At 46.0% G+C, this 24,966-nt stretch overlaps 1 protein-coding gene across 4 annotated transcripts in view; it reads right to left on the reverse strand.

Annotated features, from left to right (window-relative positions):
- Positions 1-22,747, reverse strand: part of EHF (ETS homologous factor) — a 37,146-nt gene extending 14,399 nt beyond the window's left edge. Inside the window, exons 1-2 of one of the 4 annotated variants that reach the window (XM_053899839.1) lie at positions 22,591-22,747; positions 1,900-1,999 (exon numbers count right to left, since the gene is read on the reverse strand). In XM_053899839.1, coding sequence (XP_053755814.1) covers positions 1,900-1,996 — 97 coding nt within the window. In that variant the 5' untranslated portion in view covers positions 1,997-1,999; positions 22,591-22,747. Of the gene's footprint in view, positions 1-1,899; positions 2,000-2,178; positions 2,203-12,934; positions 12,960-22,590 lie in introns of those variants that run through there. The other 3 variants (XM_053899838.1, XM_019470077.2, XM_053899840.1) reach the window with 3 other exon arrangements.
- Positions 22,748-24,966: the final 2,219 nt, after the last annotated feature.

Below are 24,966 nucleotides of genomic sequence, written 5' to 3' on the forward strand. Positions count from 1 at the left end.
CCTCAGAAAGGCTGAAGGGGGAATGTTTCACCCCGTCTGAATTCATCCCCTGCTTCCAGACCTCAGAAGCGTTAAGAGCAAGAGATAGAGGTCATTTAGGTCCGAAGGTGACTGCCATGGGTCATATCTACACTCATAATATGTGCTTCACTCTTTACCCATCATGGCCAGACAAAAGCAGCCCTAAACCCTCCACTGGGGCCCTGAAGGGGAAGCCAATTGTGGTGGGGAACAAGGACAAGGATTGGAACAATCTGGTCCCAAAATTTAATTACACAGAAATATTCCCAAATATACAAACATGCAGAGCTTACACTGGCTCTTTCCATGTCCCTCCAATTTTTTGGTGTCTCACAAAAACAGCTGTTTCAGGATGAGGTATATTTTTGTCACTCCCTGAGTCCTTCATCTTTTTTTCCCCAAGATAATTACTCTGCTATGACAGTATAGCTCTGAGTTTAGAAATAAGAGAAATAACTCTCAATAACCCGACAACAGGCCTCTCCATTTCCTCTCCCAACTCCTAGAATAAAGGATAGTTTCTGATATTGTATCCTGTTAGAGCCTGGGAGAACCAGAGAGTTTTGTCTAAAGATGGGTTCTCCCCATCTGCCAGGGGACTCATCTGATTCCTCAAGTTTTAGGAGAATCCCTGAAAATCCCATAAGTTCAACTCTTGTCTATTATTCAACTGACCCCTGTCAATCATGACCAGGAACTGGGACTTCTTTGGGGCCCCTAAGTTCTATTCCCTGCTAAAAACACTGCCCCAGCTTTCTCCAAAGCACACAGGAGGAATGCTGTCCTAATCCGGGGTCCAGACTGGGGATGCCAAAGACTTTCCAGGCTGAAGAAACTTCCTACCCTATTTGGAATCCTCCTTTGAGGTCCTCACGAGGAATCTGAGGCCTGCACCAGACAATGTCACTGCCCGGAAAGCGCAGCAGTTCTGTGGACAGGTGGCCAAATGAGGGAAGGTCACCTGACCATGCTTCCCAACCCTGTTTGACTGGGGTTCCAAACTGAAAGGGGTGGAGCTGCACTTCGATCAACGGCTCATTGGAGAACGCAAGCCTTCCATTCTCCTCCTGTTCTGCTTCTCCGGCTGTGCTCGCTGCCGACAGCCCATTTCCACATCTCCGGAGGAGCAAGGGCAGCAGAATCTCTTGCAAGGAGACTAGCAGCCAGTTTGGGGCAGGAGAGGAGCCTGGAGCTCCTTAAACCCACTGCAGTCTGATGCACGGCAGTCTGCCTGAACCTAAGGCCTTCACGGTGGGGGGTGGGGCCTGATTCAGCTACGTCTTCATCCAGTTCACTTCTACAGTAAGCCGTGGGCTTGATCCCCAAACCCTCCGGAAGCCGCATCAGCAGGCCCTCCCTCTTCGAATCAATCGGCTCCAAGTGAAAGCCCCAAAGGGAGACACGTGGTCCAACAAATCTCTCCCCTTACGAAGGCTGGTCACGGAAGATGAACTAGAATAAGCTGCTGTAACCCTGTCTTCCTTAAGTTCCACGTTTCCACACAGCGCGCGCGCGCACACACACACACACACACACACACACACACACACACACACCCTTTCCTCTGCTATCCTATCCTGATATCCCAGCCAAACAGTGTTAAAAGCTTCCCTTTGGGCATACCTTCTACCACCCTTTCTGCCAGACTGCCTTGAATATTGCGAGGAAACAATGGAATATCTGGAGCCAGCTTCTGTCTGGAGCCCCAAGAGCCTATGGGGACCTCCAGCACGCAGTTTGCTCCATTCCCCCTCGTCCCCACACCCCTGCTGAATAAAACCTGCGTTTTTCAAACATTAAGTTGAGAAACGAAGCATAATTAAAACAGAGGAAAAAGCCCTACGCGGCGTGACACTGACGCCCACTCGGTCCCCTTACCATTGCACGTGGGGTAGCTGTCTGTCCAGGTTGGCTGCTGGTGGAGGAGATTGTTGCTGGGGTTGAGATTCATTACACCACTTCCTTCCAGAATCATGATCTGTAAGGGGATCAAACAGTTCATTTGGTCAGTGCCTTTCGGACAAACGTCATTTGGGAGCACAGATCATAGAGTTAATTCAGGAATTAAAAAAAAAAAAAAAAAAAAAAGAATTTGTCCTGCCATCCACTGCCTCCAAAGCACGTTGCAACAGCCCCTTCAGTAAAAGCAAAACTCACTGGCAATTAAAAATTTCCAGGTTCAACTTTCATATGCATGAGGCAAGTTTTTACAGCCACCCATTCATAAATGAATAATCTCTGATCAGGAATGAAGCAGGAGGAAAATGCAATACCTGCTCACAGGGCGAGTCTGGCCAGCAGCCATGATTTTTTTTTTTTTTTTTTTTTTTTTTTTTTTTACAAAAGTGAAAATGCCAAAGAGATTTCGTGTAAAGTGAAATTGCAATCAATAAAAATCCAAGCCGGTGGCGGCATAGACCCGGCACCTGCACAGGCCCTCGGATCTGAAATCAGACGTTCACAAGTCCCAACACAACTGAGAGGCCCTGCACTCGAACACCTAACCGACTTTCCTCAGTGTAGATACCTGCCACAGCCCGTGTCCACATGTCAAAGAACTTCAGACGTAGGTACTTAGAGCTCCTCCAGTATTTGGCTCCATGATAATGTCAGGAATCCCAGTAAAAATTCTGATGAGCTTTCTCTCTCCTTTTAGAGCCCTGAAGAATACCACAGGCTTGGAAACTGACCCGAAGGTGGCTCTCTCAGTCTCCTTTTCTCAGCAAAGGACACAGGAGAAGAGCCTTTCTCTCCTGGGGAACTGTTTGGGTTTTTTAAACAACATAAATATTCTACACTTTAGAACAATGCGTCTCACCCCTTCGGCATTCATAATATTCCCTATTCTCAAGTCGGACGCTCTCCTCCTTTTAGACTCAAGCCCTAGAAGTAGGTTCAGTCACTCAAAAGAAGAGCGGCCTGTTCCAGAAGGCAATTGAGCATGACCCAGGGCCTGTAAAGATAACTTGCTCTTTCTAAAATGTTGGGGCGAGGAGAGAAGGTAGCCTCATAGCAGCGACTCATGGAAATTTTTCTGCCTGTTTTAGGGAAATCATATCCTTGGGTGTCACCAATGTCCCCCAGATTGAAATCGCTCCAGTAGAGAGCTTCCAGCCCCCAAACCCCTTCCTCCAACTTAGCTCCTACTCCTCTGGTCCTAGGTAGGGCTTCAGAGGGGAGAAGAGGGGTCTGGAAGAGGCATAAAAATTTCATTCGCATATTGATTCACTCAACAAAAATTTACCAGCCATACAATGGGCTGGGTACTATTCCAGGCACCAGGGACAGAGCTGTGACTAGGAGTCAAGCTAGGCCAAACAGGAACATTCGTGATGATTATTAACATCATCATGGCTGTTTGGTAAATAATTAGGCCTGAATCCAGCCTAAGTAGAAGGTAGCAAAAGAAATACAGAAGAGAATGGTGAGCACCTCAGTAGACCAGGGGCCGGGAGGTGGGCAGAGCCGGGATCTGTGTGGTGGCACCATATATATGAGGTTCAAAGCCAGAAGGAACAGGCTTGATTCCAAGCTCTACCCCTTACTGGCCGGTTAGTATTAACTCAGACAAGTCACTGACCTCTCGGAACCTGTTTCCTCACATGCAGAACGCAGATCACCAGACCTACTATGTGCGCTGGCTGGAGATTAAGTGAGTTTCTATACCTGGAGCGGTTGGCACAAATTAAGACACGGCTATATGGCAGGTGTTATGAGGAGGAGAGTCACTCCCCCTCTGGTAACCCAAACCAGAAACAGTCTTGGGTCTCAGTTTCCCTGTGCAAAAATTTTAGAAAGGTGACTAAATCGATTCTTACGTCCCCTTCCAGAAACCTCTTTGCTTCTCTCTCTCAGAGAAGGCAAGCCCTCTTCTTCTTTTCCCATTGAGCTTTCTAGAGCAGTTGCCCTCAGCTAAGAAATCCAATGGGCGACTTCAGGGCAAAAGAAACCTGCAGGCCCCCAAAGGGGCAGCTGGGGGAGGGAAGGGGCACGGCCAGGTCTCCTGTTTGCTCAAGGCTGGGCTTGTTCCTCGCCAGCATTTGCTCAACCACAAGCAGTAGAAAGGTTACTGTTTAACCCTGAAAGAGCCGAAGCTCAGGGCCCAGCCCATCTGCATGGAGGGATGGGCCCTGCAGGGCTGGGGTGGGGGAAGTCTTCCCTGAAATTCTTTCACAAGGGTTTGCCTGCAGGGCTGTTTCAAAGTGGCTGTTCCGTGGGACCCAGATGTGCCCTGAGCCAATCACCAGCTAGCTACTTCTCAGCCAGCTCAGGGTTTCTGTTCACCACTTACTTCCCCCAAATCTAGAAGGCAGATTGATGTGAGGGCTAAGCAACCGGGCTTTAGATCTGGGGAGAGTTGGGCTCAGATCCCGGGTCCCCTGCTGTGTGGGACTTTGAGCAAGTTCCACGTCTGTCTAGCCAGAAACTTTCTGATCTTCACTTTCCCCACCTATAAATTGAGAACAGTTGCAAACTCACAGGGCTGAGAGAATCAAATGAGGTTGTGCATGTGGAAAGCTTAGCAATTAGTAAAAAGGAATCCCATAAATACCACAGTTCTCCACTTGTGACCAAGTGCCCACGGCCCCTTTCCTTGGGACAGGCATCTTTTCTGTCTGCAATCCCCTGACTGCATCCAGAACTATTCAACCCACAGGGAAGCCTTTAGGATAAGGAGGCCACAGCTGCCCCATTACCACCTGCCCCCCTCCCGCCCCAAGAGGCTCCTCTACCCATGAGCACTGCTGTTCCTTGCTGGTACCCCCCTTTGCTAGGGAAAGCAGCCAGAACAGAAAGGGGCCCTTTTTTTTTTTTTTTTTTTTACGGGGCACAGTAAATGGTTACTACTCATAAAAGAGTTTATGTGTCTTAACCCTTACTGAGTCAGAGTTCACTTGAGCTCACCCAGGCTTATGAGGGAAGAAGGTCAGCGTCTCCAACCCACCATGGCATGCTGCCTGGGCAGTGCCCAGGAGGTGGGCACAGAGGGCCCGGGGCTAGCATAGCTGAAGGACTTTCCCCAAGTTCTATTCCCTCTGAGGCCCAGTTCCTCGGGTGGAAAATGAGGACATTTGCCCCCCACCGACAGCCTCCCAAGAGTCTTGAGAAGATCAAATGAGATAATAGATAATAAACGTGTCTTGAGAATTGTAAAAAAGCATTATTATAACCAACTCACCCACACTCCCATATACTAATATAGACTTTCTATGGTACATGGTGATTACTTTATGGGGTATAAAAAGAAATCCTTTTAATTACAAAGTAGGGGGATTATTTAATGCTCCTCTTTAAGCTTCCCAGTTTACCTTCAGCATAGCTTTTATTATTTCTTTAAGAAAATGTATCATGTAGATACAGGTAGAGACTCTGGAACCTTGGAGGTGTGGGTTAGAATCCAGACTCCCCATCCAAGGCCATGTGATCTTGAGTATGCTAACCTTTCCAAACTCAATTTCTTCTCTGGCCTCAAAGGCGGCATGGAGGGGAATGCTGATGTCCTGTGTTGAAGGATGTATAACCCAATGGATTTAAAGCTGTCCGGTCTAGCACAGTACACGTGGCCTCAATGAAAAATCAGTTTCTTTCCCCTTCTTTAAGTATCAGTTCTGAAGATGTTTCTCAAACATAGTTAACTTCTTCCAAGGTTGGAAAAAGTAAATTCAGAGCCTAAATAAGAATGACTCCACCTTTCAAGTCAAAAGCACGTGGAGAACAGAACCCACCTCTCTTCATCTCCAGCTCAAGGTGGGGGATTCCAGCAACTATCCTCAGCCAAGTGCTCTGGGTGAAAAGCAGATTTTCTCAAGTCTGCCTGACTGACATCCTGGGCTAGGAGTGTTCTATGGCTGCCCTGGGCATTGTAGGGTGTTGGCTGCATCCCTGGACTGTAGCCACTAGATGCCAGATGCAACCCCTTCCAGCCTCCCCCCACCCCACCCGCCCCCACTCTCAAAATATCCCCTGGGGCCAAATAACCCCCAGTTGAGAACACTACTTAAAAGCGAGCCCGTGGAGGCCAGCCGCAGCTCAGGCTTTGATCATGCTGGTGTGGCGACCTTGGGCTGTCCCCTAGCTTTTATGAACTGCTGTGCCCTCTCCTGGGAAAAAGGCCTGGCATTTGTACCTGCAGCACAGGTTTGCTAGAGGATTAAAAAAGATAAGGGGCTTTAAAGCCCCCAGGGCAGTGCTTGGTACAAATAAAGAGTAATTACCTCATATACACACACACACACACACACACACGCACGCACGCCTGCACGCGCAAGCACACAACCTGTGAATTCTATTTCAAACCCAAAGTGGAATGAAATGCGGATTACCCAGAGGGTTTTTCCATCTGCATTCTCTTATCCCTCCCTTCGTGAGCAACAATGACTGGAGAGAATGGTATTTGACTCTGTGCCCCAGTGATTGCCCAGACTTCCACATCTACCCAAGAAATCACCCTCTGTACAGCAGCTCCTTTCTTTCTTCTTTTCTCTTTTTCTTCCTTCCCTTCCCTTCCTTCCTTCCTCTTCCTTCCTTCTTCCTTTCCCTTCTCCTTCCTTCCTTCTTTCCCTCTCCCTCCCTCTCTTTCTTTCTCTCTTTCTAAAATGTTTTTATTTTTAAGTAATCTCTACACCCAACACAGGTCTCAAACTCACAACCCCGAGATCAAGAGTTGCATGCTCCACCCACTGAGCCAGCCCGGCGCCCTCTGCGCAGCATTTTCTAAGACTGACACTTCTGGAGACAGAAGTCCGCTCTATATTTGAAGAGGAAGAGCCAGGCACGTTACCCAGTAGACCATTGTACAGATGAGTACTTCATGCCAGGCTTCCAGCCCGGACCTATTCAACCTTAGGCATCAACTGCCCTGTAAATGATGAGCCACTCGCATCATTTGGTCAATCCAAAACCCATTTCTGCAGAGAGATAACACTGCACTGTGCCGGGGTGGCCACAGCCCACATTGATGGGGGAGAGACAGGCCACTTTCTCCTTCCCACTTTGTCAATGGGAAGATGCAGGTGAAACGCAAACCCCCACTGTGCCCCAGTTGCTAAGGACTAGGACCACTTCTGTGCCAGTCAGATGTGCAGACAAGCCACTATCTTCCCCCAGTCCTCCTCCAGGTTTTCATCAAAGGCTAAGTTCTTATCTGGTACCAGCTTGACTGATGTGTGGGTTAAATGAGAATGTTTGCAAAGTTCTCACATATTATCTCGCACATGGCAAGTGCCCCCCAAAATTTCAGCTATTGTTATAAGTTCTGCCCATGAGTCTCTCGTTAAACTGTGTTGATCGCCTTCGAGGACATTCTTGGGGTCAGTGTAGATCCTTCAGAGGCAGGATAGTGTAATGGTTGGGAGCTCTCATCTCTGGAGTCAGACAAACGTGGTTCGAATCCTGGCTTTGCCAATTTACTAATGGGGCAAATTTGGACAAGTTATTCAGCTTCTTTGGGCCCTAATTTTCTCATTTATAAAATGAGATGATATGAAAAGGGTTGTTGAAAGACAAAGTGAGATGATGCCTGTAAAATCCTTGGAAAAGTGTTTGACACATAGTAAGTACTCGATAGATGTCAGGTGGTGTTTATAATTATTATTATTATTCTTTATCATGTGATTACTGTTATTTTACTGCATCTCCAAGGAGGAAATTGAGAGCCAAGTTCATTTCAAGCAAGGCTTGTAACTTCTACCATCCATACAATGCTTTGCAATCCCAGGTTGCCAGCATAGTCAAGTCTAGGCTGGATCTCCGGCCTCCCCACCTCCCATTTTGGACTGCTCTATGGATGTGCCATCAGGCTGAGCTATGACAAGCATCTCTCAGCCCCTGCTCACAGAAGCTGTGCTCTGACCCTCCAGGCATGGTCCCTGCTCAGGGACTAAAAGCCATCCCTCCTGTTCCCCCTTCCTCCTACCAGACACACCATGCTGCCAGGAGCAGTGGGACAGTACAACCCCACCAGTTCTTCGTTACTGCCTTGGCATCGTACTTTCACACACCAGTTGGTTTGCAGGTGCAGAGGAGAAGGGCAAGAGCTCCCGGAAGACTGTAGCCAGAGGGCTTTTCTATCCTACGGGGTCCCTTGGCCCAAGGAATGCTCAATTCTGCAAATCTAGGATTTGAGTCTCATAAGGACAGAAAAGCAAGGGGAAGGAGGCACCGCTGGGACTCTGGCAGGGAGCTGGAGCCATATACCTTAGAACCTAGAAGGTTCTGCCCAGTCTTGGGGCTCCTAAGAAGACCAAGTACTGCTCAACTGATTTCTCTTCCTTTTGTTTTCTTACACGTTTATTATTTATTTTGAGAGAGAGAGAGAGAGAGAGAGAGAATCCTAACCAGGCTCCATGCTGTGAGTGCAGAGCCTGACGTGGGGCTCAATCTCACGAAACGTGAGATCATGACCTGAGCTGAAATCAAGAGTGGGGTGTTCAACTGACTGAGCTGCTCAGGTGCCACTCTCTCTTCTTAAATATACAGAGAGAACCTGCTAGCAGAGACAAACATGACCTAGTTTGGGCATGCTCATCTGGAGGGATGTAGGTCTTTCGATCCATGGTGTGGCTACTGAGATCTCGGACCGAACACTGTAAAATAAATAAATAAATAAATAAATAAATAAATAAATAACAACAACAACTATACTATAGCCCTTAGGGCTTAGTGAACATTTAAAATGTGCCAACTCTATGATGATAGTCTTAAATGCGTTATCTCAGTCAGTACTCACAATAAATCTATAAGGTATTATGTCACCTAACAGATGGCCTATCTGAGGCTCAGAGAGGTCAGGTAACTTGTTCATGGTCACACAGTTTAGCAAGAATTGGATCCAAAAGAGAATGGAAACTCGGACCGTCCAGCAATAAATCTCTGGGAACTTAGCCACTTTCTGCTGAGAAGCGCGTGTTTGGCCAGAAGACAGAGTTGCTTTCAACCCCTCCTCACCCCTACCCCCTTTCCATACAGAGTCACAGCATTCTCCCTGTGCCATCTGGGGCCTCACACCTTTATTGAGCTTCTCCAAGGTTATAAAATTCTCTGGTCCATCCAATCATGCCAGGACCCCCAGTGAGTCTCTGTCTTCTCTCTTGCCAGTATATCAGAGAGAGCCTTCAGAATGAAAGAATAGAAAGCTGCTTTCATTTTGCCACTTCTACAAGATGCTCAGGTAGGAATGTGTTAGTAGCCTGAAAACTGGGCCATGATAGCCCTATAGCCATTAAAACAGATCTATGTATATATATGTATCTATACGCACACGTACATGTATATATGTGGATATGTATGCCATGTATATGAACATGTATACACATATAATATAAATACTCTTTCTATGACTCAGTAAAGTAATTTGTATTTTATATTTTGGAAATAAACTAGCCCATAATTAGTTTCTTCCTCTGAATGAGACCTCAGGACAAAAACCATGGTTTGCTCCTGCCGTGAGGGTGAAAACACACTGGGAACAATCAGAGTCACAGAGTAGATCTGAAGCAGGGCTCAGCCTGCATTCCCTGTCCCCAGCCCCAGAGGACTGAAGAGTCAAAGTCATGGTCTGCCCTCTTCCCAACTCCTTTATTCATTCAACCACATCATCCCCGAACTGCCACAGAATTGGCTGCCTCATGGGTATTTTTACTCCTCAAGCCAGAGGAGCAATTAGGCATTTTAAATAATTACTTTTGTGATGACGGCGATATTCAGACCATTCTCGGTCCTTAATCAAAGTTACCAGCAGGTGAATTCACAGCATTTGCCCTGAGGATATTCCACCAGCTTCCTGACTTCCTGTTTCAATATGACTGTCATTTCAAAAGAACTACTCCCAAAGAGGAGAAAAGAAAATTCATGTACGTGTGAAATTTAACTGAATGTAAGACAGGCAATAATTCATGTTTTCCAAATGAATCAAAATGTGAATCAAGCTTGGGGAATGTATTTGATCCTCTTGGGATTACATCACAGGTAATTTCATACCCTCATAATGTGTTTTGAAATAGACATTTCACGTTCCCAGGGGCAATATCTGAAGCATTATTCCTGTGCTTTCAAGCGTTTTCATGAGTGATGATGCAGTGTTGGGAAGCCAAGTGTTGATCCATTATAGATACACTTTACTGACTGTAAGCCATTTGGAAATATACATATCATGCTGATCTTTATCATTCTTGGTGCCAGACTCATACAAGACACAGATACTGACAGAGGACAGGCACCAAAGTTGATTAAAAAATTGCTTTATATGACCTCCAGGGGCTTTATCCCTTTCAGATATGACAAACTAAGAATAGGGCAAGTTTTGAATCTTCAAAGGTCATAGAGCCTTTGGAAACTAGGGCTCTCTTCTCCCAAAAATGCACATTCACACCTTGCTTTGCATATATTTTTGTGGGTCCCAGGCCCTCTAAAGACCACTGACTCCTACAGATCCCTGTATACTATGGATCTTTAAGAAATCTCTCTTACACTCATGGTAGATTGAAATTTAAAGAAACCTTTGTAGTGGAGTCAGGGCCAGGAGACATAAGTTTATTCTGACACATGAGAGAAAGCCTGAGAGACTCTATTCTTCCCCTCTTACTTGGCACGGACGTTACCCTGTTTCCCTACGGTGATAACAGGAAGAGCCCCACCAACCCCCTCCATCGGCAGTTGAAGTAGGAACAAGGCTTCATTCATTCTGGACCTCTGTTTGGCAATGCAGTAAAGAATTCAGCATTTTCCCCACACCCTGAACATCAGTATCTGTCTCCCTGCTAATCCCCTTTCTCCAGTCTAAAACCAAATAATCATAAAATAGAGAGGAAACTGTATAGCAGAAGAAAAACAGGCCTCACTTCCTATTACAACCACAGGTGTCTACAGGTCTTTGGAAAGACCCAGGTGTGGAGACTAGAGCATCCACAGCTACTCCTAGGATGCTTATTTTCCAACCAGGCTGAAGAGGTCACACAGGTGTCCCTCAAAGTTTGGTCTATAGACCACCCGTACCATCATCACCTAAGGAGGGCTTAAACTTAAAGTTTTCTTGGGTCCCACCCCAAACCTCTGAATCAGGATCTTCCTTTTTAAGAAGCTCCCTTCACCAATCTTTAAGCAATATTACGGTTTAGAACTTCTGGTCCTAGACTCACCTACTTGTCTCCCCTCAAATTTTCACAACAAGATAGCTAACTCCGGGAGATATTATCCTTGAAGGGAACACCTCGGAGTGGAAATCCTCTCAAAGTCAGAGATAACACCTGCAGTCCAGAGAACTCAAGCTCCAAGCCATCTGTGGAGAGCCTATCACATTATTTGCTAACTGGAAATAAAGCAGGCCCTAGTGCTCAGTCCTACTGAATTGTTAAATTCAACAGTGCTCAGCTATTCACAGCTATGAGTCTTTGAAGACCTGAACCAACAAACCTTGCCTCAGAACATAGCCTTTGCAGAGGATTTAGATGACAATCGCTTCCATCACAAAATCTCATGGCTAGCTTACCCAACCCACTCCCCATCTTAGGCTTTCAAAAGATTACTCAACCACCCTAGATTTGAGGCTTCATACCCAAGAAAATTGCTGTCTTAGCCTTCAGTGGCAAGAAATGGTCATCAAGAAATGCTTGTCTTGCTAATATACATATTTACTCATCCCCTTCAGTTAATATACATTTATGGAATGTCTGCTAGATGCTGGGCACTCTGCTAGGTGCTGGGGACACAAAAATGAACAGAACATAGACGCTGCCCTCCCCTGATGGACTATTCAGCAAAGACACCACTTCCGAAACAATGGTAGCTCTTTCCAAAGTCGTCTGAGCTCATTCCCCACCTCCTGATGGGGAGAGAGTGAAGCCAGAGCAGAGGGAGCCAGGCAGCCTGCTGGCATTTGGAAACAACCAACCTTGGAAAGAACTGTGACTACATTTAAAAGCAGGACGGATTCTCTCTGGCAACCCCATGCCCTTGCCTTCACAGGAAACCCATACTAAGATATCGAACTGGCAGACAGGATAATGCCCTGTCTGTCACAAAGCAGCCTCGGCCAAAACCGATCTCCACTCAGGAGAGAATAAGGTAGTCAGTTGTCTGGCTGGCTGATTGTCCGTCCCCAAGACAATGGCACGTTTCTGTGTGGGAGGGTTAGGAGCAAGCTGTTAACATAAAACCCACCGTAAACAGAGCTGTTAATTCAGTTGCTGGCAGGGTCTTCTGTTATCTTCTGAATACCTCCCAGAGAGTATAAGCCCTACCTTTTCATTTGAGTTGGCAGCAGAGTTATTTTTTTGCACCTGTTGCTCTGCTCCAATAACAACGCAGTTAAGCATTGATTTGTTGGAAAATAAACAGAAAAAGGCAAAGAAAGGCATCTGCCCGAACAGCCTGAGCTGGTTTGACTGAGCATTCATGCCAATTTGTTTTTCCTATAAAAACCAAAGAAAAACCTGTGCTTTCAGTTTGGATGCTCCCTTCCCACTCCCTCAGAAGAAAAGGAGGTATCGAATAGACTGGCCAGAGCTGGCAGGGCCACGAAGCCAGAAGACTGGCTTCCAGTCTTTTTTTTTCATCGGCTGGCTCTGCGAAGGCACTGAGGGGTGCCCAAGATCTGCAGAATGACACGGCCTGCTTCCAGTAAGCCCAGGTTAAGAACATGAATCAGATTAAGAGGGGCAGAGAAGGGGCTGCCAGGATACGATCAAAACCCAAACCCCGCTCTTCCCAATGGTTGACTTCCGAAAGTCAACACGGCTCAGGGAGGAGGTGTGGTCTGCAGGTTACCTCCTAAAGCCGAGACTCAGAGTGTCGAGTCTCAGTCCAGCCTCTCCCACAGATTTCCTCGGTCCGGCCCTGGGCAATAAGCAGAATGTGAAAACCTCTGGTCCCTGGACCATAGTTTTTCCATCAGGGAAACGAGGCTATCCATACCTACCTCGAAGGTGGGCTGTGTAGACTCACTCATGTCCCGCCAAGTGACTTGAGGTCCCACGTCCAATGTGGAAAGGACCCGAGACGTTGAGGATGTGATTTCCGCATTAATTCAAGCATGATTGCACTCCCATTTCTCATCACTCTGTCAATATCACATGATGAGCTCAAGCCCAAAAGGGCCACAAAGAGCTAAACAAATCACTCAAACGTAGATCACAACAACACTAATTAAGCAATGGCATCACTACCCAGCCTTCAACGTACACAATCAGGGAAAGCCTCTCAGTGTCTCTTTCGAAGCCTTGAGAAGCAAGCACAGGACGTGGGCAATGTGTGATGTTCCCCTCGATTACCACCTACCCCCGGCTTTCTCTCAGCCATTCGGTCTTCATCATCACCAGACCGCCGGCTCAATGGGGGAGTCACGGCAGCAGGTGGGGCCTCAGAAATGCCGCTTCTCAGGGAGCGTTAAGAACTGGGTGTTCTGACAGGGGAGGGACATGGCTGGCTGAGCATTCCCCAGCATTCTTGTCATGAGCAGGGCGGGAGTGGAGTGCCTCCGAACCAAACTGGGCAGCCAGAAAAATAAAAGATTTAACAACACCCTCAGTTGACTGAAGAAAAAAAAAAAAAAGAAAAAGAAAAAGAAAAAAAAGAAGAAGACCGACTGTGCAGGAATGCGGGAAGGGTGGAGAGAGGTAAGAGGTGGGGATTGGAGCCAGGGAGGGGTTGGGATGTACTGGAACAATGGATTTGACCGTGTCGAGATTCGAGTTTCTTTCCAGGAAAAAACCAAGATGCTGCAGCCAAAGGAAGATCGATAGCCACTAAATGGAATCTCTCAGACTAATGACAAAACAACAACCAAAACTATGATAGCAACGATAGTTTCTATTTATCGAGCAGTCCTGACGTGCTAGGAGCTGAGCTAGACTTTAAATGATCTCGTTCAATCCTTGCCATAACCCCGGACGTTGGTACTAATAATTATCCCCATTTTACAGCTGAGGAGGCACAAGAGGGTAGGCAACTTGCCCGGGGACACAGAGCTAGTAAATGGGGGACTGGATATATTTCAATAAATGTACGGGGCCGGGAGCGGGGTTCTGGGAACGACAGGAAATGCAACAGAATTCTCTGTAACTTTGAAAACGGATCCTTTGTATTTCTGAAGCGGAAGAGGGTGTCTTTTAGGACCTCACGCTTTTATTTTGGAAATTGAGATTCTTTAAGGACAGCTCCCATAATTTTTACCCTAAATGTGGATAGGAGGCACACCAGTCAGCCTGGTGGCATACTACGAAACGTGCCTTTGGTGTCCATCAGCCCAGATACTACAGACACAGTAGCACATGGCCCCTCAAACCCATCTGTCAAACTTTAGTCTGGCTTCTCGTCGAAAGCCCCCCATTGACTCAGGGGTTGGGCTTGGCTGCTCGAAGCCACCTCAGACTTATTAGCCATGATAAAAGAGCGGTCATAACAACAAGGAAAAAAACACTGTTGAAAAATTAAGGGGAAATTATGGCTCCTTTGGAAGAGCACCTTATGCCTGAGCCGTCACACATAGGTCCTGATGACAGACCTGCTGTGTTGTAGACATCGCCCCAATGAAAGAAAGGACGTGGATGTGTCATTTAGAGCCTGAATCCCATCACTCTGACAAACGAATCTAGGAAAGGTCCCCCATCTTCCACCAGGTCCATGATCCTGGGACAGTTTGTAAAAACAGAGCTGTAAAATGCAGACAGAACCTCATAAAGCTTATTCCATGATCATCTTTGAACTTGAGAAGCAAATGCTGTTTGAATTTCCTCACAGACTAGGGGATCTCCTCTTTAGAAGTAGGGCTTTCTTTTCCCACAGATAACCATTAAATGACAGTGGGCAAGAAAGCCAAGTTCATTCATAGCACCTTCCTACAAGAATGACAGGCTCTCGGCACACCGGGGCTCATTTTCCCTTGAAGAGCACACTTTGGAAAATAAAAAAATGAAGACAACTCATCAGCAAACCTAGGCAGCTCCCTACCAGAAAGGTAGGGAACCAGGTGCCTTCCAGCCTGTTACTCAGACATTCCTCCAGTTGCTTCAGAGGAAAGAAATCTTTGATGTTCAAAAAGAAAAAAAAAAAAAAAAGAAAAAAATCATAAAACTCACCAACTCAGAAACTACAGCCTCCCTCTGTGACAGGCCTCAGCTTTCCACCAAAGGTCAGCTAGATGAGTAAGGAGGAACAGGGGGATCTCCACAGTAGAGTCCCAGCTTCCGGGTATCAGGAGTTGTCACACATGACAACATCGTCACATCCAGAGACGGACCAAGCTACATAATTCGCAGGGCTTGGCGCAAAAGGAAAACGCAGAGCCCCTTGTTCAAACTGTGTGAATTTCAGAGCATGAAACCAAGCACAGAACCTTTCTAAATGTGGAGCCCTGCGTTACTGCACAGGTTGTATACTGAGGACATTGGCCCTGTCCGGGGGTCAGTCCCATCCCCTGTCTTCACCTGCATCAATACTCAATCAACATGGGGAGAAGAGGGAAATCTTTTGTCATTGCCCCAGGAATGATCTCCTGGAGCATTTGGTAGTATTAAGTAAAATATGATATTGAACATGCCTTAATAACACCTAGCTTATGGCAGGCACCCAACAAATGTTAGCTGTTATTACTATTACTATTATTATTATTATTAATTATGATTAATCATTATTTTCATTATGCCGAGGTCCCTCCACAACTCCAAAGCTACCCATAGGCAAAAGCAAAGAGTGGGAAGATCATATACCCCTGTTTTTACAGAGACCATCTATTAGCTGAAGTCATTCAGAAATCATTTCACTAGCCCTGTGCAAGAGAATGATCTAAATTAAGGGTTCCTAGCCTTTTACTTATATACATAGACCCATTTTTCAGTCTGGTATTGACCTATGGACCCCTCCTCAAAATAATGCCTTTTTTTTTTTTTTAACGTTTATTTATTTTTGAGACAGAGAGAGAGCATGAACGGGGGAGGGGCAGAGAGAGAGGGAGACACAGAACCGGAAGCAGGCTCCAGGCTCTGAGCCATCAGCCCAGAGCCCGACTCGGGGCTCAAACTCACGGACCGTGAGATCATGACCTGAGCTGAAGTCGGACGCTTAACGGACTGAGCCACCCAGGCGCCCAAAATAATGCTTTTAAATGACAAACTAAAATAGCAAGATTAGAAAGGAAGCTTATATTGAAATACAACGATCGACTTTTTAAAGACTTTTACAATTAATGTGATATAATAATAATATATATGCTTCTTGACACATTAAATAAGAATATCCAGTGCAGGTCAAACAACCTCCATGGCATCAAAATCATGATGAACATCAATATTTTGAGGCATCTGCAACAGGTGTAATGTATATAAAAATGTCTGTAATTTCTCTTGGTGATAGTCAACTACAGCTAACACTACTGTAGAATTTTGCCTACATTTACATTGAAAGAAAAGGTCAGATTTTAGTTAGATGATTAAAAACAAAAATATCATTTTTTTTTCCCACATCCAGGTTGACAAACTACCTGTATTTTCTCCATGTACACCAGGAGCCTCTTGGATCCCAGGTTAGAGTCTTGCTGTTTTATTAACAGCAAACACTTCTTGTTCAACTCAAATAGCCTCTAGATACCGTTTCCACATGACTACAAGTGTCATCTGAACAATTTACCAAGAGGCAGACCCCTGTTGGGTCTGGCAATGGTATCTTGGCAATTGTTTTCAAAGCCTCCAGAACACCCAGGGTGGCGGTTAGTACACATCTGGAGGTAATATCAAGAATTTTAAGGGTGGGCAATGGTCTATGAGGTTGCAGCTAGTCAAGTGAACTGCCTTGTGGGGGATCAGCTTCTTCTGGAGGCCCCTTCTATGGCAGGTATCAAGACACATGGACAGGAACATGCTGTGTGCCCGCACCAAGCCTTGCTTGGAACTCCCATAGGCGGTGGCGTGCAGCCAGCTTAGGACAAGCTCCATCTGGAAGCCCCCCATTAACATGGTTCATTCCATGTCCCTGCTGCCTGCCTTCTCCAGTGAAAACCTTATGGCATTTATTTTCATGGGCTAAGTGCAAAACCAATGTTGATCACTTTGAAAACAAAATCCCGGAATTATCCATCCACTCTCACCCAGTCAAGAGTCTTTGAGAACACCCCTATTGAGGACTTAGCCTCAATTTCCATTCCACAAATTACTAATTATTTACTTACAAGCATTTGTCCAGGTGTTTTTAGATTGGGGGGGGGTGGCGGCTCTAATTTAATCCTCACAATAGCCATGTGCAGATGTTATTAACCTCATTTTCTAGAAAGGAAACTTAGAGTCTAGAGCTTGCATAACTCACCCAGAGTCACTCAGCTACTCAGTGGCAGGGTCACATTTGAACCCAGGTACTCTGACTCTACACCTGGTGTTCTCTGTGCCACATTCCAGCTGCTTCCAGGCAACGAAAAACTCACAGCCTCCTGCCCGTTCTGATACACAAGTGGTCAAAGTCTACTCTTCATCAGTGTTCCTCAACCCACAGCCTTCTGGCTGGTGGAGTTAAGTTGGGTGAAAGATGAGCTAAGTGCTGTCTGAGTTTCTAAGTGGACACAACTGAGACAGAGGCTGGACTTGGGGCCAAATCTAAAGCCCCTTTCAAAGACAAAACAAGTCTTGTGAATAGTCACCATGAAGACAGTGCCGAAAATAGCCTTCACCTTCCAGATCTCACTTACCATGTCCACCAAAATATATCATTTGCCCTATTGAGGGAGGTTTGTTTTGAAAGGTTCCTAAGAGGGATCCCAAAATAATCTCCACAAGACAGTCATATTCTCCAAGCTCCATTGTCATACACAAAAAATGGAAAACCCCCTTCGTATTCCAAGAAAGAGCCAATACACTGTTAGAAGAAATTTGTATCAAGCTGAGAAAGGGCTGGCAGCGTGATGGAAATTTCTCATATCACGGTTGGGCCAATAAGGGCCCAGCCCCCAACATTGTTCATTTTGTGTCCATGACATAGAGTGAGGTGGAAGGGACAAAAGATGCAATTTTAAGGTCACCACAATCACATCAACTTCAAAAAAAAAAAGTGCATCGAGACAAGGCCATACAAAAGTAAAAATACGTAGCTATGTTAAAATAATGGGCTTAATCAGGTGGTCTATTAAGCGTAATAATCCAAATATTATAGAAGGCACTTCATTCTCTTTTTATTTTTGGCTTCGTTTTCCTCAGAAAACATGTTCAAATGCCCCCATGCTGTCCATATTTTAAATAAATAGGCAGATACTCTTAATAGTGTTGAAGATGCTTCTGAGAAGGACAGAGAAGGAGGCTCTAAGGACAAGGGTGTGTGGAAAGATCGGAAGAGAAGAGGTAATGTGAATCCGATGAACCAGAACAGGGGGCCCAGCCCATAAAACAAACCAAAGACAGAGTGTGGTTAGGTGCTAGTGAAATCAATTTTCAAAGGGGTATTTTACAGGGTGTCTCTTTTAAAACAAGGCCAATTAGAACCCCTGGAGCCTCTTTAAATGGGCCACTCTGCTTGACCCTGTTGTAAGCTCCGGCTGCTCCAGAGTCATGCTGAGGCCCTCTGAGAGCACCAAGTCTCCAGGTTGGCTGCCCGGGGGCTGGGCCAGCCACACTCCCCTTCTGATTACCTCTTGGGTCTTCCTCTAGAACGAGTGAGTCCATATCCATCCAATCTACCCAATCATCCATGGGCAATCAGTCAAGCAAGCTGATCAGCACCACACAAATGGAGTAGACTCCACGGGTGCCTGAATGTTCGCCTTTCAGCGGGCCACTTTGGTGTTTTACGGAAGATATCATTAGAGTCCCTGCTTGTGTCCACTGGCTGCCACAAAACACCTGGTTTTCATCCGCTTCTATACCCCCACCAACTTTGGACACATGAGGCGAATCGATAAAGACGGGACGTTGCCACGGGAACAGATACTAACACCCTTCATAAAGACTCCAGGAATCCGATCTTAATACCTCCACCAGGTATATCCCTCAGCCAAAGTTCTGAAGACCTTAAGGAAGCCACTGAAGGGCTCCTACTGCCTTCCTTTCCCATCTCATCCTTAGGAGGGCAGCTCCCACCCCTTCTCAGCTGCTGCCACTCAAGCTAAACCAGCTGACCACTAGGCTTACCTGCTTTCTCCCGGTCATCAGAATCTGAGGGTGGAAATGCATCTTAAAGATAATCGGGTTCAAACTCCTTTGTTTGAATGAGGAAATGGAAGCCCAGAAAGCTGGAGTGTGCTGGTCTGGGCACACAGCTTTGCCAGGACTGGACAACCAGGTCTCCTGACTTCCAGTCCTGTATACTGCCTTGTACACACTGTGCCCCAATCATTCAAAAGCGTAAGTCTGAAATTCTTCAGGGAAGATTCTTAAAGAAATATCCTATCCGCGCCCACCCCCGCCCCCGCCGAAGTCCAATAAACTTTTTGTCAAATAACTCTGAGGGATCTGTGGACATTTCTATTCCAGCACATCTCGGCTTCCTGACATCAATGCCATTTGGCCTGAACATACCTCTCATCCTAATATTAGCTGCTGCGAGAGCCATTCTCCCCACTGCACTGTTTCCTGCATAACCTAAGAGTCTGGCCCTTTAAAACCCTGTTCAATTGAAACAAACAGAATAGTCATCTATTTCTAGCAAGAGCCTGCACCTTAAAACAGATCATATAATTTAAAATCATACTATTAAAAATTAGAGGGGCGCCTGGGTGGCTCAGTCGGTTAAGCGTCCGACTTCGGCTCAGGTCATGATCTCACAGTTTGTGAGTTCGAGCCCCGCTTCGGGCTCTGTGCTGACAGCTCAGAGCCTGGACCCTGCTTCAGGTTCTGTGTCTCCCTCTCTCTCTGCCCCTCCCCTGCTCATGCTCTGTCTCTCTCTGTCTCAAAAAATAAATAAACATTAAAAAAATTTTTTTTTAAATTAGATAAGAAAACATCAAGAAAAATTTAGTATTTTCCTCATCTCCTCAGTTATTCAGCAACAGATTTAAGAGAACACTGGCAAGATATGGCTGCCTTCCTGCCTCTGTCTTCAGATGACAATCCCCCCCACCACGGACTCAGTTTACCCAAGCCGAAAGCCACCGCACTTCATCGGTTACTCAGGAACAAAGCCAGGGTGAGAACTCGTGGTCTCTAAACATAGAGCCTGAAGTGGAGTCAGTGCCTCCCCACCAGGGCCCCACCCACAACAGAAATGACTGTCGCTTCAGTTTTACCAGAAAGAGCTGTCAACAAAAGAAACAGGCTGAAACAGCAGCAAAGAGGTGTCACTGAAAATTAGGTTCCAAGTTTGTATTTGGTCCCTTAAAATTGTGGCACTGCTTCTCAAGTGTGCTGGCAGGTTCTGCAGTGGCATTCTTGGTATCCACCCCACCCCATCTCCCACAGGTCTTTGAAAATCACATCTGTTAGAAAGGGTGTGGGGATGCCTCCGTCTGGAGAAAGGGGAACAGACTGGCTTTTTACTGATTTGTATAAACCTCTCCGTCTATGCTTGCTGTTTCACATCAGGCAAGGTTCTTACACTGGGCTTTCAGAAGAGCGAGGGGGTCTGAAAAACACAGCCCAGTGCTAAAATTCCCTAATTTAGGGGATCGGGGAAGGACGAGGAGGAAATAAAATATTACAAGATTGCAGAGAGCTAAATTGTCCTTCCTGAAAGTGAACTTTGGCCCAGAGCACTCACGTTTGGACCTAGGACCTGATATGAGTTCCTTCCAGTTTCCAATGAGTTGATTGGATGCATTATCTCAGCCTCTCAAGGGGTCAAAAAGATATTGAAAGAGGATCTGGGTAAATTGACGGGGGCATAAACACAGAACTATAAGTGTGAGTGTAGGACTTTTCAGAGGTTCAGAAAGGCCCCAGACGTTTCCATTTGGGGAGCTCACGATATATTAAAAAATGGAAAAAAATAATGAAAACAACATTGTTTGAATTTAACAAATAGATGCTTTTTAACACAAAAGAACAAATATAATTGAATTTTAGATCTTCCATACATATGAGGCCTGTATCAAATTCATTGCCCTGCCCACGGTCACCCTAGAAAGGGCCTGGCTAACACTGCCATCTTGAACAACAACGCGAGAGAACTCCCAGCAGAGTTACTCCCTCCAAGTTACCTTCTTTTAAAATGCCTCCGCAAAATACTTCGGAAACACGCAGAAGGATTGTCTCCATTATATTTGTAATTTTTTTCAAATGTGATCACAGACTTCCAAAAGACCCTCATTTCATGTTCCCATTGTTTTTAAAAGCTGTCCACATCAGCCATTAGCAGTTGGTGTAGAAAAGATGTGACCCTACACAACTTTGTGTTATAAGAACACGGAATGGATGAATTATTTCACAGCCTCGGAATTCTAGATCTCATAAAGAGGACAAGCGAAGAAGCCTTCTGCAACTCCAAATACAGTTATTAAAATTATTCTTGAAATCTTTTAAGAGCCTTTTTTTGGTAGGGTCTCTAGCCCACGAAACGTTTCCTAATGACTTCGTCTTTCCTATTGGAAATTAGCGCTTCCCTCGACCTCGTGGAATTAGCGCATGACCACTCGTGATCCCCGGCTACCCGTTTACACACAGAAAGGCTCTATCTGAACACATCCTCACACCCATGCCTACAGAACCATTTCCTGAATTAGACCTTCCATCGGAAAGTTCTCAATCCGGTCACTTACTTACACTTACACTGGGAATATACTAAATCCACTCAAAGACAGATGGTGAAAATGTTACTTCCCAACACCATGTTGTCATGTACCAACAAGATTAATTCCCCATTGTTCCCAGTTCCATCCACACTGAGGCCAACACTTCTCCATGGTGTCCAAACAATATTAAAAGAGTCCCTGTTTTGGAAGGCATTTGGTGCTGCTGACTCACAACTGCCTGTCTGGTCTCAGTAGCCCATTATGGCACAAACAAAGGGTTAATCTGTCCCCTTGCAATATGGCAAAACTCTTTGCCAATTTTTTTTTTTTCTGTACAGAGCCATTTTTAGGTGTACATTTCTCCCCAGTGCCATTGCCTACCTGGACCACCCGACCACTTTCTCCAGTGTGGATGCGTGCGCCATTGCCCGTTCCCAGCCATTTTCCAACAACAGAACGTATTACAGACCAATCTGCCTTCCCCTACAACCAATGAGTCAGAAAAATTACCGACAGAAGACCTCTCTCGAAAGTGAGGATGCGTGCTCCGAGCCCCAACAGCTATTTAACCAACCAGCTTTTCATTGAGCTATATCAGGGTCACCTGTCCCTAGCTTCCTTTTTGTTTCAGAACTCAGCCCAGGGAAATGGCTTTGTCACGCAGAGGGAACCCAAGGGGCTTTTAAATCCACAGTGATTGGAAGTCCGAACTCAATGCAGCCAGTTCACAGATAATATCCAAAGAAGCCCGGCTGCCTTCCAAAATAAAATTCTAATAAGACCCAGTGAGGTGAGCGCAGGTGAGGCGAGCTTCACTTCCTGCCAGCTGCCTCCGGGAGTCTGTTTTATTTTCATCTGTCTGCTTCAAGGCAGGCTTCTCTTTCCACTCAGGTGTTTGAACTCCAGATTCAAAAGAAGGTTTAAAAATAAAGACTTACCTCATTTACCTAACGATTCTGGGTGGGAAATCCAATAGCTGTGGCTAATGGAGGGGAGGCAGCATGTAGCACTCACACCAGCTCCTACAGGGATAGGGAACCAGGGGTGATATCACGTCTGAGCCCTCATCAGAGTGGAGATAAATGCATATGACAATAATTTTAAATCATTTTGTAGGATGTTAAGCAATAAGCCACCAACCGGGAATTCCCTAAGTCACTTCCCCCTCTGCTGATTGGCTGCCAGGCTCTTGAAAAAAATAAAATAAAGGATTACAAACATTGGCTCATTTGCATTTGGCCAACTCACACGTTAGTGTTCAAACAAAACAGGTCTAACCAGGTTATGCCTGTGTCTCAAGAACAGAGAGACAACCTGTTAATGGATGAGGAATTGATTTGGTGGTGACTGTTCTTTTCAGCTTAGAGGCTGTTTCAGGTGAAAAGCACCGTGCTGGCTCCCCCAGAACACCATCAGGAAGGGTGCACGTAAAAGCAAACTAAGCAGAAGTTCAAATCTGGAGGAAATGATGGGCGGGGGCCCCTTAAACACCTGTCTTGTGTACTAATCTGTATTTAGTCCACCCTCCTTTGGCATCAAGATCAGTGCCCTGGCTGTGCAGGTACCAGATTCTGAAGCGGCTCTCTCCAGGTGCCATGATTGTCTCTTTGACAGTGACCCTTGGCAATTTCCATGGACTTTGAAAAACCAATCTCTCCCCTGGCCCCAGATAAGAGCTTTGGGAAGTTTGAAGGGAGAGTCCTGAGAGAGAGGGTTGAATCTGAGTTGTTCAGGTGGAACAGTCAACTCTCAACAATGCAAGAGCTGACTATCCAGTTGGTGGCTTATCCAGGTTCTTATTCTTTCTTGATACTTACATGGTCTTTTTTTACTATATTATTGACGCTCCCTGGATGTCTCCCTAGGAGCTAGAGAGAAAAAGACCAAGATGCTGAAACTGGAAATAAAAGAGAGCAATTTGGACAAGAAAAAGTGGAAGCCTGGAGAGGAGCTATGGATTTCAAGTGTCCTTGCGGCCCTGTCTCCCTGGGCCAAGGGCCTGCTTCACTGGGTCACAAATGTACTTCCACTGTGTAAGTGAGTGATGGCCCCTGGCAAGGAAAAATACCATCCCCTAACCATTAACTTTCTCTCCTGAGCCTTCCTGGACACTGACCTGGCATGAGTTAAGCGTCCAAGCAAATTTCTTCAACTCATCAGAACACCCCTTTGTGGGAAAGAAAAGGGAAATTGAGTTTTGGCAAAGACACAAAGATTTTGTGATCAAAACCAAGAAGTTCCTTGTATAAAAAAGAAAGTCTGCACGTGGGCAAAGACAGAATAGAACAAAAAGTACGCGGTTGTCCTACTCAGGTGAAATGGTGAGTGAGTGGTAGTCATATTCCTTTCTTGCCCATGTTCCTAGGTCACATAACACGAACGCAGAGGTTTTTGAATATGGGAAAAACTCAGTGGGAGAGCAGGGGTGGATTGGGGAGGGTCGTGGAACTCAGGCGGGTCTCGAAGGTCTTAAAGGTTTGGGGAGTGCAATTTAGGCAGGCCCTGAAAAGCCCCTTGGTCTCCTAGCCTTCACCAAACTTGCCACTGTCCCCTATTGTCAACCTGTGCGTTTCCCAAGGGCCCTGTTAAAATTCAAATGTCTGATAAAAACAGTAAATGTCATTACTGCCCATTATCACATTAGCCCCAATTAGTCTAATCAGCTCCAGATCTGAGAGCAGGGCCCTGAGGGAATAGGCTGGTGACGTTTTGCTTGAGAGATGAATCAGGAGCAGTCTGAAGTAACACCACCACCCACTACAGGGTATTTGCATGGGTGCCTCTGTGTGTGTGTGTGTGTGTGTGTGTGTGTGTGTGTGTGCGCACGCGCGCGCGCGCGCGCGCACGTTAGGGGAGGTGGTTACCGTGGGCTGTTATTAGTACCAGTGTGATTCCAGGAAGTAAACTTGGCCTTCTTTACAATTTTGCCTGAGATTAACCTGAGACAGTGGTGGGGTAGGTGGCAGGCAGAGGTTGTGTGGTCAAGAGGTGGTGGCACATTTCAAAAGCAACCCCCAAAATGATGTGGCTCTCCGGTCCAGTCCCAACTACTTAGAATTTACAGTCCCTTTCGTTTCTGGCTGAAGAGTTCCGGTTACGTCTCCATTCCTTTATCCACTCTTCTGCCTATTTTAGATCAAAGGACTGCTCCATTAAGGCATTCCTGACCAGGGTCGTTTGGGAATGGCAGTGGAAGGGGATGGAGAGATGTCACTTCATACTCACAAGCCATTTTATTTGTGGAGTCCTTATGTATATAAAGTACCTAACAACGTGTCTGGGACTTAGTGGGTTCTTATTAAGTATTGGTTCTT

This window comes from Panthera pardus, unplaced genomic scaffold (genome assembly GCF_024362965.1).
Source record: "Panthera pardus isolate Hobbes unplaced genomic scaffold, ASM2436296v1 HiC_scaffold_12, whole genome shotgun sequence".
Taxonomy (NCBI): domain Eukaryota; kingdom Metazoa; phylum Chordata; class Mammalia; order Carnivora; family Felidae; genus Panthera; species Panthera pardus.